The sequence below is a fragment of the Globicephala melas genome, chromosome 2 (assembly GCF_963455315.2).
Source record: "Globicephala melas chromosome 2, mGloMel1.2, whole genome shotgun sequence".
NCBI lineage: Eukaryota > Metazoa > Chordata > Mammalia > Artiodactyla > Delphinidae > Globicephala > Globicephala melas.
Window position 1 is genome coordinate 146,417,836 of NC_083315.2, and position 19,781 is coordinate 146,437,616.

Below are 19,781 nucleotides of genomic sequence, written 5' to 3' on the forward strand. Positions count from 1 at the left end.
ACGAGGGCTCGGACCCGTGTCCCCTGCATTGGCAGGCCAATTCTTAACCACTGTGCCACCAGGGAAGCCCCTCCTTGATCTTTGATGTAAACTTCAGAGTCTACTGGGCAAAATCTACAAGAACTTAGGGTTTTTATTGGAATTACACTGGCTATGTAGATTCCTCTGCTGAGAATTGGTATCTTTACAATATTAAATCTCTCCATTTATTTAGTCTTCTTTAATGTTTTTCAGTAAAGATTTATCATTTCTCCATTAAACGGCTTTCATAGGGCTTCTCTGGTGGCGCAGTGGTTGAGAGTCCGCCTGCCGATGCAGGGGGCGCGGGTTCCTGCCCCGGTCCGGGAAGATCCCACGTGCCGCGGAGCGGATGGGCCCATGAGCCATGGCCGCTGAGTCTGCGCGTCCGGACCCTTTGCTCCGTGACGGGAGAGGCCACAACAGTGAGAGGCCCGCGTACCGCAAAAAAAAAAAAAAAATGCTATTATATGATTTTTTCTATTTACCTTTTGATTTTCTCCCTTTAAATGTAGCAGTTTACTTTGTATCCAGCAACCTTACTAAACTCCCTTATTAATGGTAAAACTTTGTAGGTTATTTCTTGATTTTCTGTAAATGATGACAGTTTTATTTCTTCCTTTCTAGACCTTATACTTCTTGTTTAAATTTTCATTGGGTATAACTTCTCACATGTGGTTAAATTGAAATAGTATTGGTGTACATCCTTGTCTTTTTAGGAGTGCTTTTAAGTTTCACCATTAAATAAGGTCTTTGTTGTAGATTTTTGCTTTCGACATCTCCTTTCCCCCACTCTCCCACTTGTAAATCTCCGTTCTGAACAAAAATGAACAGGAAAACAGATACACTTACTTCCAGAGCCTTTCACTATGCTTGGTACACTAGAGCTGTCAATTGGTTGCATGAATGAATGAATATAGTAGGACCGACTACTTGTGCTTCTTGTTGTCATTGGCTGTGGTATAGCAGCTCAGAAATGCTTGTTCAATCTTTATCTTAGAGAAAGAGTCAAAGCCATTAATGTATGTGTTACATTTCTAACGTTTCATCAGAGGAAATTAGCACACTGAATTTTGGAATTTGAATACAATTATTTGGAGACAAACCATATTTTTTTTCCGTTTCTCATTCAGTGATGCTTACAATATTGTAAATTAAGGATCCATTTAAAATATACACAGGTGAATTTTAGGCTAAATTTTCTGAAGATTTATTCTGTTTAGGGAGTTTGCTTTTATCTATTCATAAAGGAATGTTTATGAATGTTCCTTTGAGGAACATCGTTGTGATCTAGATTAGATTTGTAAATTTAGTACTGTGCCGGTTCTGTGAAGTTCTAATTAAAGCCTGAGCAGTTCATGATACTGATAATCAACAAATTAATTTGTGAAGTCTCCTTTATAATTCAGATCAAACCCTTTCTGCTTTTCTGCCTTTCCCTGTACCTGTTTTTATTTTTAAACAGATGAGGAAATTAAGGCATAAAGGTAGAGATTCCCTGAATTTGGTGTGCTGCTTACTGCAGTAGGCCGCTTGGCTTCTGTGAGAATTGTAAACTACTTCCCAGGTATGTGCTGAAATTTCCATTCCTGAAAATCTGCAAGTCTTGCTAATAAAGAAAATTCTTACTCAGTCAATTTATATGTTAGGACACCAACAGCTGACTAAAAGTTCTGCTCCTGAATTTGTAGAGAAGAGAAAGGTACAGTAAGTTTGCAAGAGGGTATATTTTTTCTATAAAAGGAGCTGTTTGTTTTTTCCTTCATCTTTTTTTCTCCCTTAATACCTCCTTCCCACTCAATGTTGACCATTGAGCATTAGTTCTAGATTATTGTTTCTCCACTGGAGATGACCTTGCCCCCCAGGAGACATTTGGCAATATTTGGAGACATTTTTGGTTATCACAGGGAGAAATGCTACTGGCGTCTGGTGGGTAGAGGTCAGGGGTGCTGCTAACCATCCTAACAGTGCACAAGATGGTCTCCTACAGTCGAGAGTTATGTGGCCCAAAATGTCAGTAGTGCTGAGGTTAAGAAACCTTCCCTGGATAATGGTGTTTCTTTTGGTTTTGAACTGGAAAGAGAACTTTAATGCCTGCTTGTTAAAAGGCATTATTGGTGTCTTAGACTATAGCCTTTAGAGTTAGACCTGGTGTTCAAATCTTTTCTCAGTCCTTACTGGTTATGAGTACCTACATTCATGTGTGAAGGAGAAAAACCAGAAAGAGCAGATATGATAACACATTGTAGAGTGATGAGGAAGTATTATTTGTTTCCTCCCTTCCCACTTGAACTCCATATACCAATGACTTGGCTTATTTTGTTTACTCCTCTGAGACCTTAGGCAAGTTTTTACACCTTTCGGTTTTCAGTTTTTTCATCTGTAAAATGAGGATGATAGTATTTATATCATAGATTTTTAGGGGAATGTTTCATGAGAAAATGGAAATAAAGCACGCAACCCTATGACTGGAATGTATTAAGTATTTAGTAAATATTTGCTTTGTTATTAATAATAATTTTATGTTCCAATTATAATCATTTAGACTTGCTATCAGAAGTGATGTATAAAACTGGGTAAGATTGTCCATCAGCTGATGAATGAATAAACAAAATGTGTTCTATCCATACAATGGAATATTATTTGGCCATAGAAAGGTATAAAGCACTGATACATGCTACAACATTGATGAACCTTGAAAACATTGTGCTAAGTGAAAGAAGTCAGTTACAGAAGACCACATATTATGTGATTCCATTTATATGAAAAAACAAATCCAGAATAGGCAAATTTATAGAGACAGAAAGTAGATCAGTGGTTGCTTAGGGCTGGGGGAGGAGGGGTGGGAAGGGTAACAGCTAAATGGGTTTGCTTTTGAGATGATAAAAAGGTTTAAAAATCAACTGTGGTGATGGATGCACAACTTTATGAATGTACTAAAAATCATTGAATCGCACAGTTTCAGTGCATGAATTGTAAGGTATGTGAATTACATATCACTAAAGCTGATGCGTATAAACTTTATCCTTTCTGTGACATAGAACATTTTATTCCTTGGTCTTCACCTTGGCCTCCATCTTCTGATTTCTTTACAATCTTAATTAGAGAATGCATTCCAATGGAGTTAACAGTATTGCTGGTTATTACTCATCACTAGTTCAGTGGGTGACGGCTGCCTGTATATACACACTTGAGATTTTGCCAAATAAGAAAAATATTTCTCATTCTGATCTAGATAGCCGTGTGACTTAACACCAAATGGCCAGCAAATTTGGTCATACTCCACTTTTCTCACACAGGGACATTTGTATGCGGACTTGGCCATCATGTTTGTAACTGAGTTCCATTATGTTTTATTTTTATAAACGGGTAACAAGTTAGAGAGGTAATTTCCATTAGCTAACTGTAGCCAATGGCTTAGAGTTAGAAACCCAGTGAGCAAACAGGGACACGGTAGTTATGAGACCATTAATTTAAAAAACACACTAGAATTCAAACAGCTATAGTGAGAAGCACATAAATGGAAGGTGAACTTGTAAGCAGATTGTATTTTGCCTATATCTTTTGATTGCAGCTATTGGAATCCCCACCCAAACAGGCTTAAGGTAATTTATGGCTCACATTACCGAAAAGTCTATGTTTAAGGGATGTCTTCAGATGTGGCAATGTGCAGAATTTCAAGTAGCTTCATGACTCTGGTGCCCTTTACCAGGCTATGCTTTTCTTTTAGTTGGCTTCTTAGACAGGCTCTCCCCTTATGGTTGTAAAATGGCTACGGCAGCTCCAGGACTCATCTTCTCAGCATTAAGACAAGCAGATAGAGAGAAGTTTCTTCTCTCAACAGTAGAACATTTCTGGCCTGAGTTGGGTCATGTGCTTGTTCTAGAACTACTAGTTGCTGTGACCAAGAGATTGGGATATGCTGATTGACTTTGGCCAGTAGAGCTTACCCCTGAACTTGAGAGTGGGGTCAGCATTACCCACAGCCATATGAGAGATTGGGATGAGGTGATTCACCAGAAGAATTTGGAGTTGCTTTTTTTCTTGTTGTTAACCAGGAGGTTGAATTAGATGCTAGATGGTAAGATAGCTTATGTCCACAATAATGTCGAGCATATACACTAGAGCTTTTATCCTTGATAATAATAGCTAAAAAATTTATTGACTGACTTTGTATACCAGGTAGAATGAGTAAAAATCTTTGGGCAAAAATAGGATTATGATAACTTTTAGGCCTGAATTGTTCTAAAAGTTGTGTTCTTGAGGAACTTTATTATAAAATTGTCTAGGGGACTTCCCTGGTGGTCCAGTGGTTAAGACTCCCCGCCTCCACCACAGGGGGTGCGGGTTCGATCCCTGGTCATGGAACTAAGATCCCGTATGCCGAGTGGCTCCCTCACTAAAAAGGAAATTTCTTGAACTGAATAAAAATGAAAATACAACATATCAACTTAAAAAAATTTTTTTTAATTGTCTAAGTTATTTGAAATTTGGTGTGATTTTTGTTTTTCCTTATTTTAGGATCCCGTTATCTTTAAGTTCTATATGTGGACTTCCTTAGTTCTTTGAACCTAGTACTTTTCTCTTTTGTCTTTCTAATGCCTGTTTTTACTACATAGCATCATTTCACTTTTTAAACTTGTGCCTTCTAACTCTACACATGCAAGTCTAAAATCTTAGGTTCCCAGCTCTGTGAAACAAGTTAGTATCCTAGTTAAATTCTGTTAACTTAAGAAATACAGATACAGATAGCTTGACCAGGATAATTGCTCTCATGCATGTTCGTCATTGTATCATGCAGCTCAATCAGACTGTGCTCTTGGAGAGATCGAGGAGTGTAAGATCTGATTACTTGGGACTTCCCTGGGGGTGCAGTGGCTAAGAATCCGCCTGCCATTTCAGGGGACACAGGTTCATGCCCTGGTCCAGGAAGATCCCACATGCCGTGGAGCAACTAAGCCCATGCACCACAACTACTGAGCCTGCGCTCTAGAACCCGCGAGCCACAACTACTGAGCTTACGTGCCACAACTACTGAATCCCGTGCGCCTAGAGCCCGTGCTCTGTAACAAGAGAAGCCACCGCAATGAGAAGCCTGCCTGCCACAACCAAGAGTAGCCCCTGTTCACCGCAACTAGAGAAAGCTCGTGTGCGGTGATGAAGACCCAACACAGCCAAAAATAAATAAATTTAAAAAATTAAAAATAAATAAATTGAAAAAAAAGATCTGATTACTTTCTGACCAATTTCTCTTTGCTGTTAGGAAACAAAAGGCAAATAATTTCTTTGCTAGAGTGGTTTTATGGCACATATCATAAAATATGTGCTATGTTTAGTATGGTACAATTGTAATCAAGGCCAGTTTCTAATATTGGATTGGATATAGACAGTTTGGGAGAGAGTTTTAAATGTTTTGGAGTAGTGACATGGTTATAAAATAGTTCAAATTTACCAGACTTATAAAAGAAGAATGATTTTTTTCAATTTGCTATATTAAATATCTGAACCTGTTAGTTTTACAGAAAAAAAGATAATAACTTAAAAAACAAACAAAAGGAAAACCATTGGTGTCAGAATAATGACAGTTATTCTCCTTTTCAGTGATCCTGGTGGGGGCATTGAAATGTCTGAGTTCATTCGAGAGGCCACACCCCCAGTTGGTTGCAGTTCAAGAAATTCTTATGCTGGCCTTGATCCAGGCCACCAGGTAGGAACCTGTGCTGTTGTATTTTGCTTTTTTCCCTCCTCCTGATGGTGGTCTCACGTGTTCTCTTGTCTGTAACAGTCAGTCAGTGTTTGGGTTTATCTTGCTGATTAATAATATTTTGATTGTTTACTGATTATCTTTTATTACCATTATTTTAAATAGAATTTTCACATTAATTAAGTACTTTGTTGATGAGCACATACCACATGCTAATTGCCCAGGGGCAGTTTTGATCGAGACAGTTGTGGTGAGTGCCCTTAGGAACTTTAGCTCCTAGTGTGTGCTTATTTACCTTCATGGTGTCTGTCTGTATTGGAGACATATAGGTTATCCCTTGTGCTTTTCGCAGTCTCTTTGGATAGAATGAAATGACTTAGTCCTTAAATATGGCTGCACATTTTATATTCTTAATTAAACCTGGCCTTTCTTCTTACTGACAAATATTAGCAACATCAGATTACCCTGGGGAATAAGCCTATACTTTTGCAACAAATTTTGAAGAGCCACACCTTTTTTTTTTCTTTTTCTTTTTCTGTTAGGACAGACAAAAGGACACAGCAATGGCCAGCCACCCTTGGTAACTCTACCCTTGGCATCATGTCCATTAGAACTTGCCCTACTTGTTTTAGGGAGGGTGTCCCATCTTGAATGTAATTATTGCATGTCTGCACCTAAACGCACAGCACATCTAATTTGGTTTTCCTTAAAATATTAACTCTTGAATAAAGAAGGGCAGGTGTCAGAAGCTATTGTGCTACTTAGATTTTGGTGTTTTAGTTTTATACTGTTTTATACCAAAAGGAATTATTGGCATAATTATTGTTATCCTTTAGGGAAGCTGAAGTGGGGAAGTAAAGTTGGGCTTTTTGTATATCGGTAGAGATATTACCAATATAGACACACCATGTTTCTCACACATGTTTTATTATATAGGTCTTATTACACATTATCATAGTTGTATATAAATGTCTTCTGTACTAGATAGTGAACTCCTTGAACACAGTAGCTCTGTCATAGTCATTGTGATCATTCTTTCCTTTCTGCCACTGCTACCCTTCTCCTTTCCATCTTCTACTCTCCATTCCCACCCCCGCCCCGTCCCTCTCTTCCCTTTTATCACTTATCTTCCTTAAAATATTTTAGTGCCTGATGGTATTTAAGGCATTTTGTTTGTCCGGGATGTGGAGTGGGTCTTAACTCTCAAAGAGTTTGCAGTTTCCTAGTAAATGTCTATAAGTAACTGAAGTTATAAATATATGTTACCAAGTAAGTGTAAGTACAAGATACAAAGTAATAGTTGCCATAGGAATGGTACAGAAAAGGGGCTATAGATTTCAGAGGAGAAAGTAATTGTTTCCAGCTAGAGAGAGGGGCAAGGCTTCATGGAGGAGGTGGGCCTTGCCTGATTGCTCTTTTAGTTGGAAGTAGTTTTTCTTCTCTGACATCCATAATCCTTCCTGGACTTTCCTTTGGCACTTATCAAAGAGAAGAAACACTGGACCATCTTAGTTTGTGCAAACCTATTAAGTAAAAACTTTACCTCTAAGTGTATGAAGATATCATTTTTTTCTTAATTTTTTCCTTTTCTGAATGTGTTTATTTTTAGAAAGTTAGCAAATAACAAGAAGAAAATAAAAATCATCTGTAATGTCACAATCAAAAAAACTTTTTAAACAAAGAGGGATTTTAGTGTGCTGTTCTTTGGAACTTGATTCTCTTTACTGACTCTATCATGAATGTTAATATTATTGTTTTTCTGCAGTGACATTTTGGGGACTGTATTGCATTCTTTTATTTGTATGCACTGTGGTTTATATTTTCAATTCCTTATAGTTTCATGTGTGAACAGTCACAATTCCATTATATTTGGGGGGGGGATAAATTTTAAATAATACAGAAAAGCGTGAAGAATAAAATATAACCATCCATTGTATCTGTTAAGATTGCTTTTGTCACCAAATAATAGAACTCAACTAATTAGGTGACTTAAAGAAATAGTTTTATGTTTGTCACCTAAGTTTGGAGCTGGTTTAATAGCATTTGTTCAGCAGCTCAATAATATTAGGGCTCTGGGTTGGAATTTCCCTAGTTCTTTTGGCTTTTCCTTAGAGTTGCAGGATGAGCACAGCAGCTTCAATTATGATCCTGTTGAAAAGTTAAGAAGCAGGTGACAGTGTGGGGCAGAGTTGTCCTTGCTCATCATCTTCTCAGACATGAAAAGGTCTTTCCTCAAAGCCCTCCAGCAGACCTTCCCATACATTCATTGAGCAGAACTAGAGCACACACCTAGGTCAGAGTCTGGGCCCTCTTCTCATAAGTCAGAAGATAACATGCCCAACATTTGAACAAAATGGGAAGCTTGTTAAGGAAAGAAAAAGAGAACACTTTGAGGTTGTGAGCAAATGACTACCGTACGCATATTCAAAAAACATTTTTTTTTAAGTTTAAATTCTTAGAAGGGTGGCATGAAATGGTGTTTTTTGTTTGCTTACTTGTTTTTAAACTTCTGTCTAGGAAGTTACATGTTTATTACTCTAGTAGATAAATAACATATGTTAGTTTTATAACTTGTTTAGCAGGTGTTATAAGAATGAAACTCTTGCAGTAAAATGCTTTTTGGCCTTTTTCTTTCTGTCTAGTTGCAGTGCCTTTTATGGCTAATTGAAAGCAGAAATTAGGAAAAATCAGGAGAATCAAACTTAATAAACAGTTCAAAAACTATTGCCAAGCTCTTTTTTTTTATTGGCTACATAAGAATTTATTAGCAGTTTTAACCTGTATGTGTATGCTTATTTTCACTTACTTTTTCACTGACATATAACTTCTATACAGCGTAGTATACACTTATTAAGTGTATGGCTCAGTAGATTTTTACATATGTGTACACCCATTTAATTGCCGTCCAGACAATTAGACAATTAGGCTCTGCCGTCCAGAGCCCTAATATTATTGAGCTGCTGAACAAATGCTATTAAACCAGCTCCAAACTTAGATGACAAACATAAAACTATTTCTTTAAGTCACCTAATTAGTTGAGTTCTATTATTTGGTGACAAAAGCAATCTTAACAGATACAATGGGTGGTTATGTTTTATTCTTATGCTTTTCTGTATTTATCTCCCCCAAATATAGACCAAGAAAGTCCCTCATGCCCCTTCAAAGTCAGTATTAACCTATATTTTGACCAGATTTCTCATTGTATACTTCAGTTGAATCAATGAAAGAAAAGATTTGGCAAAATATGAGTATTATATGACTGTTCTTGATTTTAGTGTAAGGTGTTAAATTTGCTTGCCTATTTTCTTCTTGAATCCCTTGAAAGCAGGTTATAAAAAGAGTTACTCAGACTTGTTGATTTAGTAACTGTCATGTTATATTTGGTTTCCTTAATGTGTTCATGGACTTTGTGGTGTTTCTATGATTTTTATGGTAGTATAATAATTGATGGTTATGAAATTTTAGGGACGTCTTATACCATCTTGAATATAAGCCCTAAAAGCTCCGCAGATTTTAGTGTTCTGTTTATAGAGTTTGTGCTAAAAATTCCTTTTTCTTAGATGGCTTAGTTTTTTTTTATTCTTTAAAAATATGTTATAGCAGCCTACAAAGAAGTACTTACTTTCTGTCTGAAACTCAGGAAAGAACATATTGATTTACTAACAATTTGAAAGTAAAATTTGGGTTGCTCTTTGTTAGTATGTTATGTCCTCCAAACTTTCCCTTTATATGCCCTGATAAGTCTAAATTTATTTCAGGTAGACTTAACACCTAGTTTTGCTTTTGTTTATAACTTGCACATGTCATGATGCAATATAAAAATGACAATGACCGTTTGGCACGATTGTTCGAGGTTGGAGACTCTTGCCCTGGGGGCTCCATCAGTCCTGAGTACGCAGAGGGATTCAGTGTCTCAGCAGATCTGTACTAGATGCGCAGCATGCGCCACAGCAGACGGGGAGTGCGGCTCTGATACATCATGGCCTTTTGGTGAAAGTGACTGATAACATGTTTTGATAATATAATTTCATGTGATAATCTTGCTAGTCTGTGCCGATGGCGTAGCTAGCATTTCGTTTACTTCATGTCATGTTTTCAGATTGGATCTGGTTCCTCTCGTCTTGGAACAGCAACAACTATTAAAGGTAGGTGTGATCTAACCCGAAAGTTACCTCTGACTTTCCATTTCTTTTTTTGTTTCTACTAAAGATAACTGTATCATATATTTACATGTAATGAAAAATCATTTTTGAAATTATTTTGTGGATAAAATTATGTATCTTTTTTTATGGTAAACTTTAAAAAAAATTTATTTAATGAATTTATTTTTGGCTGCATTGGCTCTTCATTGCTGTGTGTGAGCTTTCTCTAGTTGTGGCGAGTGGGGGCTACTCTGTGATGCGGTGCATGGGCTTCTCGTTGCGGTGGCTTCTCTTGTTGTGGAGCACGGGCTCTAGGCGTGTGGGCTTCAGTAGTTGTGGCTCATGGGCTCTAGAGCGCAGGCTCAGTAGTTGTGGTGCACGGGTTTAGTTGCTCCGCGGCATGTGGGATCTTCCCGGACCAGGGCTCGAACCTGTGCTCCCTGCAACGGCAAGCAGATTCTTAACCACTGCATCACCAGGGAAGCCCAAAATTATGTGTCTTATATTAAAGATTAATTGATTTAAATTGTGGTCTCCTTTCATCATCCAAATTTCATAAAAGTATTTGACCATTTGCATTACATTGTATGAATTATAAATTTTGATCTTTAAGAAACTTCTTTGCCTTGAGGGAAAATATTTTCATGGGTTTTGATGAGGTTCATAGAAAACTAATTTCATGTGAAACCTTTAAATTGGGCAGGAATAAGACACTAAAAAAAAGTTTCTTTTCTGTACGTCTTATATATCCCTTTTATTCAATACATCTATTTCAGATAAATTCATTATTATTTTTGCCCTATAATTTTATAACTCTCTAATTTTCCCTGGGAGGGAATTTTATGTTGTTTCAACTTGTTATTACATGATTTGCATTTCCTTTTTAAAACTTCTTTTGAAAGAAATAGTTGTATTAGCTAATATTATGAAGCTTTCCGTATTTGGTTTGTAGCACTATGAGAATAATTATGTGAGCTGACAGTCCACGATACTTCCTGTTAATTTAATGCATCTCCCAGCATTGTAACCCTTGATACAAAAACTGCTTTAGTTAATACGTATCTACTGTACTCCCTCACGTCCTTCCTTGTTATGCCACCCTGTACGGCCTTTACTTTTCATATAATGTCTTCATGGGTCTCTCTTCACTTTGTAGGAGATACAGACACCGCTAAGACTTCTGATGATATCAGTTTAAGTCTGGGCCAGAGCTCTAGTCTTTGTAAGGAAGGAAGTGAAGAACAGGGTAAGAACATTTTACTTCATGATGCCCTTATGTATTATGGTGACCAGGGTGAGTTTGTGGAATGTGCTGCTCATATTTTGGCAGAAGTTTATAATAACTTAATATGGTATTTTTTAGAAACATTAAAATAAAATGATTTGCTAGCATAACAGTAACACAGTATTATAAGTACTTACAGCTTCTGGAATTCAGCTACACATGTTCTGCCAAGTAAACAGGGAAACTTTATGAGCATGTGCCCCAGAATGAATGTCAGATGGGAGATAAGAATCTGCTATTCCTTTAATTGGTCAGAGCATCTTGCTTAGCTTAGTGATAACCTAGTATGTAAAACTGTTCTCTTCCATTCAGTATGACGTCTAAATGCCAACTACTGTATATGTTGCCCAACTGCAGAAATGACAGTGTGTTTTCACAGAGAAATAACTTGCTATTGGACTTACTGAGAAACTGTCTGCTTCCAGCTTGGTGTCTTCCTGTAGCAGATTTTTAATCTTTAATAGAAATTTTGGTTTTAAGTGATTTTTTTTTCTCCTTATACAACTCCATTATAAATGAATATTTTGGATTTTATAGAGTTCCTTTTTTTATAAGAACTGCCACATTTTCAAGTTTGGTTTTTAATTTTCAGACATAAAAGGATGGATATGTCATACCCATTTCAAGTGGAGATTATCCTAGGTTATATAATCAGTGAGCCAAAATTGGATTAGAAACCTGTCTCCCTGTTTCCAGCCTGTTGTTTTTATTAGCTTATGGGTGATGTTTGGTAGGCAGGCAAGGTGATAAATTTCCTGTACTGAATTATGAAACTTATTTCTGAAGTTACAAATAGATCACTGAATTGTGACATTTTCCCATGAATTTAATGTTTTTCCCAGGTTTAATTCTTGCAAGTATGTTTTGTTCCTGGTACTCAGCATTCTAGGTTTATCACTGTAGCTGCTTTTTTGGAATTACAGTACCTCGTTACTGTTTGCTTCTGTGGACCACCCCTCACAACCTACCCCTCTCCCCTTAAAAATACTTTTAAACATACTATATGGTATGGAAGCTATTTTCTTATAAAAAGGAAAGGCGAATTAATCTCTTTGAGAATTACAGCATTCCTTTCTATAATATGTAATCATTAGTGTCTCAGAAACTGGATAGTGATCTTAGAGGGGCTAGTGCCACTACCATTACGGGTCATAGGTCTCTTTATTTTCCTCTGGAAAGTACCTTGTGCAAGTACGTTGGGAGTTATATTCCTATAAATCTACCCTGGCAGATACATATTGACATAGATAATGGTGCTTGACAGTAACTGAGTGCATACCGTTGCCCTGTGGGGGGTCAGCACACTTCCTCTGTAAAGCTTTGTTGGCCACGTGGTCTCTCCTGCAGCCACTCAGCTCTGCCATTGTAGAGTGAAAGAGGCCGTAAACAACGTATAAATGGGTGGGAATGTCTGTGTTACACTAAAACTTTACTTACAAACAGGCAGAGGGCCTCTTTAGCTCTACAGGCCTTAGTTTATCAAACCCTGGTTTAGGTCTTTTTCTAAGCACTTTATATGCATTCACCCAGTTAATCTTCACGACAAGCATTTGAAGTTAATACGGTTATTATTTTCACTTTACAGATGAGTGTGTCATAGCTTAGAGCAAAGTTATAAGAAACTTGCCCAAAGTCACCCATCTGCAAAGTGGCAGTTCTGTAGTTCAAACCGAGTTCTAAATCCTAATTTTAATCACTATGCAATACTACTTTTACATAGTTTTATAACTTGCTTTCATCATGTAACATTTTCACACGTATTTCACATTTAACAATTATTATTGAGTACTCATATGTGCCTGGTACCAGTCTAAGTACTAGAAATAACGGGTGAACAGACAAAAATTTCTACCCTTATGGCTTCCATACTACTAGTACGGAAACATACTATTATAAATCAAATATAGATGTAGTAATAGAGACAGAGGGGGCGTGCTGGGGGCCCTGGCCATCGTAAGTTTAAATAGAACGGTTGAGGGAAAACCTGGCTAAGCACAAAGACCTGAAGGAGGTGAAGGAGCGAGCTGTCGGGGTATTTGGGAGGAAGGCGGCCTCCGTGCAGAGGTAGCAGCACAGGCAAAAGTCCTAAAGCAGGAACATGCCTGTCAGGTTTGAGAAATAGTGGGGCTGGTACAGAGTAAGTGAGGCCAAATTACAGTCTTATAAAAGCCATTTTAAAGATTTTGCTTTTAATTTCCAGTGAGATGATGAACTGCTGTCTAGGGTTTTGAGCAGAGAAGTGTCATCATCTGTGTTACATTTTAACAGTTGTTCCGGCTCCTGTGTTGAGAGTATATTAAAAGGGGCAAAGGCTGTTGCAGGGAGCTCAGTTAGCAGATTATTGCAATAATCGGGGCACAGATCAGGGTAGTGAGAAGTGGTCTGACTGTGTGTGGCAGATGCTAATGAGAGATATGTGGATGGATTTGGAAATACCATGTGAGAGAAATAGCAGTCATAGATGACTCTAAGATTTTGGGGTTAAATAATGGGGAGGATGGAGTCTCCATTAACTGAAAGGGGGAAGACTGAGAAGGAGCAGATTTAGGAGTGGGGAGAGCATGGTGGAGGGCAAGAGAGGGAGTTCAGTTTGGGCATATCAGGTATGAGTTGCCATTAGACTTCTAAGCAGCAGTAATTGGTAGATAATTAGATAGGTCTGGATTTCGGGTAAGAAATCTGGGTTGAGGTTTTAAATTTAAGAGTTTTCAGTGTATAAATATTAAAAATTCAGTTATGTCAAATGTGGGGTTGGGTTAACATGAAATTCATGAACTAACAGGGAAAGCCTCTACGGTTAGCTGGCCTGGAGTTGAGGCAGCCTGGCTCCCTGAGCCAAATCCCTGTAGATCTTGGCTACGGTTAGGCACCACCTAGTGGCTGTCGTTCATTCTGGCTTAAATATCAGCGGGGGTTCTTCTGGCTCTCTGACTGGTTTGGATTTACAGGACAGTGACCTTTAGTTAGTTGTTAGTTAGCAGTTAGTTGACTAGTTGGCACTCATTTTATCAACATGATTCAGGATGATTGGGAGAAAACTGAGGTTGTGGGGATGTGTCCTCTACGTTTTCTAAGAAGGGGTTATCTACAGTTTCCCTCCCCAGCCTCACTCATATCTTCCCTACCCAAGATCAGAACTCTAGTCCATCCCCGTATAGTACCGGGGCTGGGTAGAAGATGCAGGAACTAGTTACACGTATTTCTGAACTTCAGTTATTATGGGGCCAGAAAATTGGATAAGACCTACAAAAGAGAAAGTATAGATAGAAGAATGAAGAGTTCCAGCTGTTGAGCTCTGAGCCACTGCAGTCTAATAAATCCAGGAGACTGAATTGGAACAACTGGTGAGGTAGAGGTGTGTATCCCCACATTTCAAGGAGAGTACAGTGATCACCTTTGTCAAATGTTGCTGATAGGCCAAGTTATATGAGACTGAGACTTGACCATTGGACTGAGCGTAGAGGTTGTTGGTGACCTTGATAAGCTTCTTAATGGGGTGGGACTAGAATACGTGGCAGAGGAGATGAATTGAAAACAGTGAATATAGACTACTTTTTGGTGAATTTTTGTAAAGGAGATCAGAGGTAGAAGGTGATAGCTTGCAGGGGAAGTGAGGACAAAGGAGGAGATTTGGAATTTCTAAGAATGTAAGAGAAATAACGGCTTGTTTTTTATAATTGATGGGGATGATCTAGAAGAGAGGAGGAAGATAATGATTTTTGTTTATAAAAGTAGTATGTTCTAGAAAATACAGTTAAGTATGAGGAAGAAGATAATTTACACTTCTGCCATCGAGATAACTGTTGTTAATATTTTTTCGTGTCACTTTTTTCCTTATTTTTTATTGTGATATAGTTTACATACCATAAAATTCACCCTGCTAAGTATACAATTCAGTGGTTTTTAGTATATTCACATATTTGGGTACCCATGACCACTATCCAACTCCAGAACATTTGCATCACACCCAAAAGAAACCCATAACCATTATACTCCCCATTTCCTCCTTCAGCCAGCCCCTGGCAACCACTAATCTACTTTCTGCTGCTATGCATTTGCCTATTTTGGACATTTCATATAAATGGAATTTTGTAATATGCGGCTTTTTGTGTCTGGCTTCTTTCACTTTGCATGCTATAGCACGTGTCAGGACTTAATTCCTTTTTATGGCTAAATATGGTATATTACTTTTAACATTCCTACAAACATACGTACATATACCCTTAGTATTCTCTTTAACTCTTACAGACTGGAGTCATATTTTTTATATAGTGCCATCTTTTTCACTCTGAGTATTTTCTCATATTACATAATCTTTGAAAACATTTGTAGTGCCTGCATGGTGTTATTACTAGACAATGTAATTTATTCAACCTCATAGGATTATTGGACATTTTTATAGTTCTGTGTTTTAAGGAGTTTCATAACAACCTGAGACGAACCACCTTTTTCTAAAACCTTATTCACATATATGATTTTTATCCTTTAGTAAAAATTTCTAGAAATAGTTAGTGATCAAAGGGTAAGTATATTTTTGAAGGCTTTTGGCAACGTCGCTAAATTGCTTTGCAGAAGGTTGGTTGCGCTAGTTTGCACCACCATGAGCAGTATGTGAGATGCTTTTCTTATCCTGAACACTACTGGTAGCTGTCACTGGAAAAAAGTTTAATTAGATGAAAAATAGTATCTCTCTGGGTTGATTTGAGGCTGTCTTTGACGGTATTGCTACCAGTAAGAAAAATGTCTAAGAAGACATGTTTACTTGGAAGTTTCCTAAAACCACCTAAAGTTCTTCCTGACAAAGTCAAACTTATTATGGTATATTTATTTAGCAACACTGAAAAGAACACATGTATTAAAGCAAGTTTGGCTGCATCTTTTAAAATGAAAAATTTAAATTTCTGCTTTATTAATGTCTTGGAAAGGAGTTGGTTTTGATCATTAGTATTTTTTAAAAAGTCTTTTGTTGTATTTTAGAATTAGTGATTTTCAACTACTTAGTTAAGTTTTTGTTTTATGAAATTCATATCCTTGAAATGTGACTATTACACCATCCCATAATTGCTTATTAGGGATATAGAGAGTTTTTAGAAATAACATTATAAATTAATACTACAGAAAAGTAAATACAGTACTAATTTTTAAATTTGGGTTTTTAGAGAATATAAGAACCCAAGTACAGTGGCACAGTTTTGGACAAATGAAAAGAACATTGGTTTCACTTATCTTGAAGACTTTAAAACATAAGATAAAACCTAATATGTCATTTATAAATCACAATTTATATGGTACATTCTAGAGGCTACCTCTAAGTTTTTAATTACTTAGATCTAATCTACATTTAGATTTTTTAAAGTACATAAGTATTTCTAGTAGTTCATTTTTATTTTATATTAGTCTTAAGGGAAAATGTATGCTTTTATTATTTAAGGTAACTCTACTGGGAAGAGTCTAACTTATTATAGAATCTGTTATTGTATTTTTCCTATCTAGTTATGATAAATAAGACAATATTTCATTTTATTGAGCTAACAGGAGATTCAACCATCCTTATCTGTCAAAAGGTATATAGAAAATCAGCTATTGTACACTTCGGTTGTCAAGCTATATTTCAAGATAAATTACTATGTAGGTAGGTGGGTAGATGGGTTTATTTATATTTATATCTATATTTATATATATAGTATATATGATAACTCAAGTCACTAATCACTGCCCTAAATGGAGAACTGAAGGAATAGTCTTACAGATATAGGAGGGGATATATATTTTTTTCATGAAGCATTTTGTAATTGTTGCATCCGTGGTGAAAGATAAAATGTAGTATTTTGCCCTGTAATTGTTGTTTTAATTTTTTTCAACCCCTGTGAACAGTAACATATCTTATATCATTATATCATATCTTGTCTGTGCATTGGTCAGCCTCTTGATTTTTTTGTTTGTTTCTGATTACTCTAGGTTTTTGTGGATTTGTAAAGCAATTATATTAGTTTTTTTTAAAGATTTTTAATTTTGCAAGGCAAAATAATGATAGCTACCATACATTGTGCTAAGCAACGTTATGTTATTAACTCAATATTAAGTTATTCCATGGTACTGAGATTGATATCACATTTTACAGATGAGGAAACAGAGGCTTAGAAAGGTAACCCAAGGTTACCTAGTTAGTAAGTTAGGGACAGAACTCGCACAGAAATCCAGGTTCATTTTAAGTATAATCCTTCGTTGCTTCTTATTTTATTGTTAATAATCTATAGAACTTTTTCTGAAGCCAGTTGAAGATTTGGAAATTGAGTTCATTCCGTTAGTAGAATGCTTTCTTTGTACCGCAGTGAAATAAAACCAGCCCTTCGGAATAACTGGTCAACTGTTATTCAGTAAGCTACTTGAGAAATTGTTTATACTTTTATGGTACACTGTGAATTCTTTCCATTGTTAAAGAGTAGAAAAACAGATTGTAGATTTGTGTTAACATTTCCAAATATATGTTTGAAACAGATTTGGCAACTGATCGGAAGCTCTTCCGTTTGGTCTCCAATGATTCCTTCATCTCCATTCAGCCGTCCTTATCCTCATGTGGACAGGACTTACCAAGAGACTTCAGTGACAAAGTGAGCCTGCCAAGTCACAGCCACCACCACCACATCGAGCAGTCTCTATCCAGTGCCTGTGACACAGAAGTAGCATCTCTTGTCCCTTTACATTCACACTCTTACAGGAAAGATCACCGGCCGCGAGGTGTACCACGGACTTCTAGCTCTGCTGTGGCTTTTCCAGACACTTCACTGAATGACTTCCCTCTGTATCAGCAAAGACGTGGGTTAGATCCTGTTAGTGAGTTAGAATCTTCCAAGCCTCATTCTGGATCCAAAGAATCCTTGGTGGAAAATTCTTGTTTATCTGGGGAATTTCAGCTTGTCGGTGAGCTGAAAAACAGTAATTCTCAGCCACCTACCAAAAGTGGGAAGAGCAAACCCTTGAAAGCAGACAAAAGCATGGACAGCTTGCGGAGTCTGAGCACGCGCAGTAGTGGCTCAACAGAGAGCTACTGCAGTGGTACGGACCGGGACACTCACAGCACCGTCAGCAGCTACAAAAGCGAGCAGACCAGCTCCACTCACATAGAGAGCATCTTGTCAGAGCACGAGGAGTCTCCCCAAGTGGGAAAGAACACTGGTCAGAAGAAAGAGTGCTGCGCTGAGCCAGAGGACAAGAGTAGCTGTGCGAGTGACAAAAGGACTAGCAGTGAAAAAACTGCCTTGGAAGTGAGTACGAATAGTGGGGTTCAAGAAGCCAAGCATTCTAATAGCTCTGATGATATGCACAATCAGAAAGGTCTCAGCACCTCTGCATCTGAAGAAGCCAATAAAAACCCCCATGCAAATGAATTCACTTCACAGGGGGACACACCACTTGGGAAAACTGCTGAAAACAAAGAGGAGGAGAGTGATAAGCCAGCTGTTTCAGTGGATTCAAAAGTTGGTAAAGATGTTGGTGGAAAGCAAAAGGAAGGGGATGTACGACCTAAATCCTCTAGCTTAATCCACCGGACAGCCTCTGGCCATAAGTCAGGCAGGAGACGGACAGGAAAAAAACGGGCTAGCAGTTTTGATTCAAGTCGGCATAGGGACTATGTGTCCTTTCGAGGTATTTCTGCTACCAAGCCACATAGTGCTATATTCTGTCACGATGAGGACTCCAGTGACCAAAGTGACTTGAGCCGAGCGTCAAGCGTTCAGTCTGCTCACCAGTTCGGCAGTGACAGCTCTTCTAGCACCACTTCTCATTCATGTCAGTCTCCCGAGGGCAGATACAGCGCCCTAAAGACCAAACACCCTAAGGAGAGGGGCACCGACCCTGAGCACGCACACAAAGCCCATCTGGGCCCCGAAGGAACTGGCAAAAAGCGGACAGCGCGGCGGACTTCCAGCACAAATAGTGCCAAGACTCGGGCCCGAGTGTTGAGCCTGGACAGCGGCACAGTAGCGTGTTTGAATGACTCCACTAGGCTCATGGCACCCGAAAGCATAGAACCCTTAACCACTTCAAAATCAGATCTCGAGGCCAAAGAGGGAGAGGTGCTAGATGAGCTGTCTTTATTGGGACGGGCTTCCCAGTTAGAGACAGTCACTCGATCTAGGAACAGCTTGCCAAGCCAGGTTGCGTTTCCTGAAGGCGAAGAGCAAGACGCAGTCAGTGGAGGTAAGCAAATTGCAGGAAGAGTTTTACCCAGGAGTCACTGTCATTTTTGGTGCTATTGATTGGAGTACCAATTTAGAGTGTATTTTGTGTTAATAGCCCCTCTTCCACTATGTTGTTAAAATAAACTTTCTTTCCATGAAGAAGGAGATGGTTATCTTAGAAAAGGTTTTGGTGTGAACACCAAGAAAATGTTTTTTCGTTGTATCATTTGAGTATGTCAGTTTGTTCTTGAGGGCATTCACCTTTTCTAAGCCATTTGCCACCTGTTAATGTTTTACCAGGAGTAACAAAGAATTGGTCCCCTTCCTCCTTTGTACAGCCATAGCAACAACAAAATGTAGAATTTTATTAGGGCGCCAAACCATTTTTAGTTCTCTCTTATACAATGTGTGCTACTGAACTTTCAGAATCAGGTCGCTCAACCTGTTAT

General features: G+C 37.9%; 1 protein-coding gene across 5 annotated transcripts in view; it reads left to right on the forward strand.

Annotated features, from left to right (window-relative positions):
* The window catches only part of PCNX1 (pecanex 1), a 171,062-nt gene that overhangs the window by 39,822 nt on the left and 111,459 nt on the right, over positions 1-19,781 (forward strand). For all 5 annotated transcript variants that reach the window (XM_030831549.2, XM_030831548.3, XM_030831550.3 and 2 more), the window contains exons 3-6: positions 5,620-5,725; positions 9,822-9,867; positions 11,021-11,110; positions 17,648-19,351. In XM_030831549.2, coding sequence (XP_030687409.1) covers positions 5,620-5,725; positions 9,822-9,867; positions 11,021-11,110; positions 17,648-19,351 — 1,946 coding nt within the window. The remainder of the gene's footprint in view (positions 1-5,619; positions 5,726-9,821; positions 9,868-11,020; positions 11,111-17,647; positions 19,352-19,781) is intronic.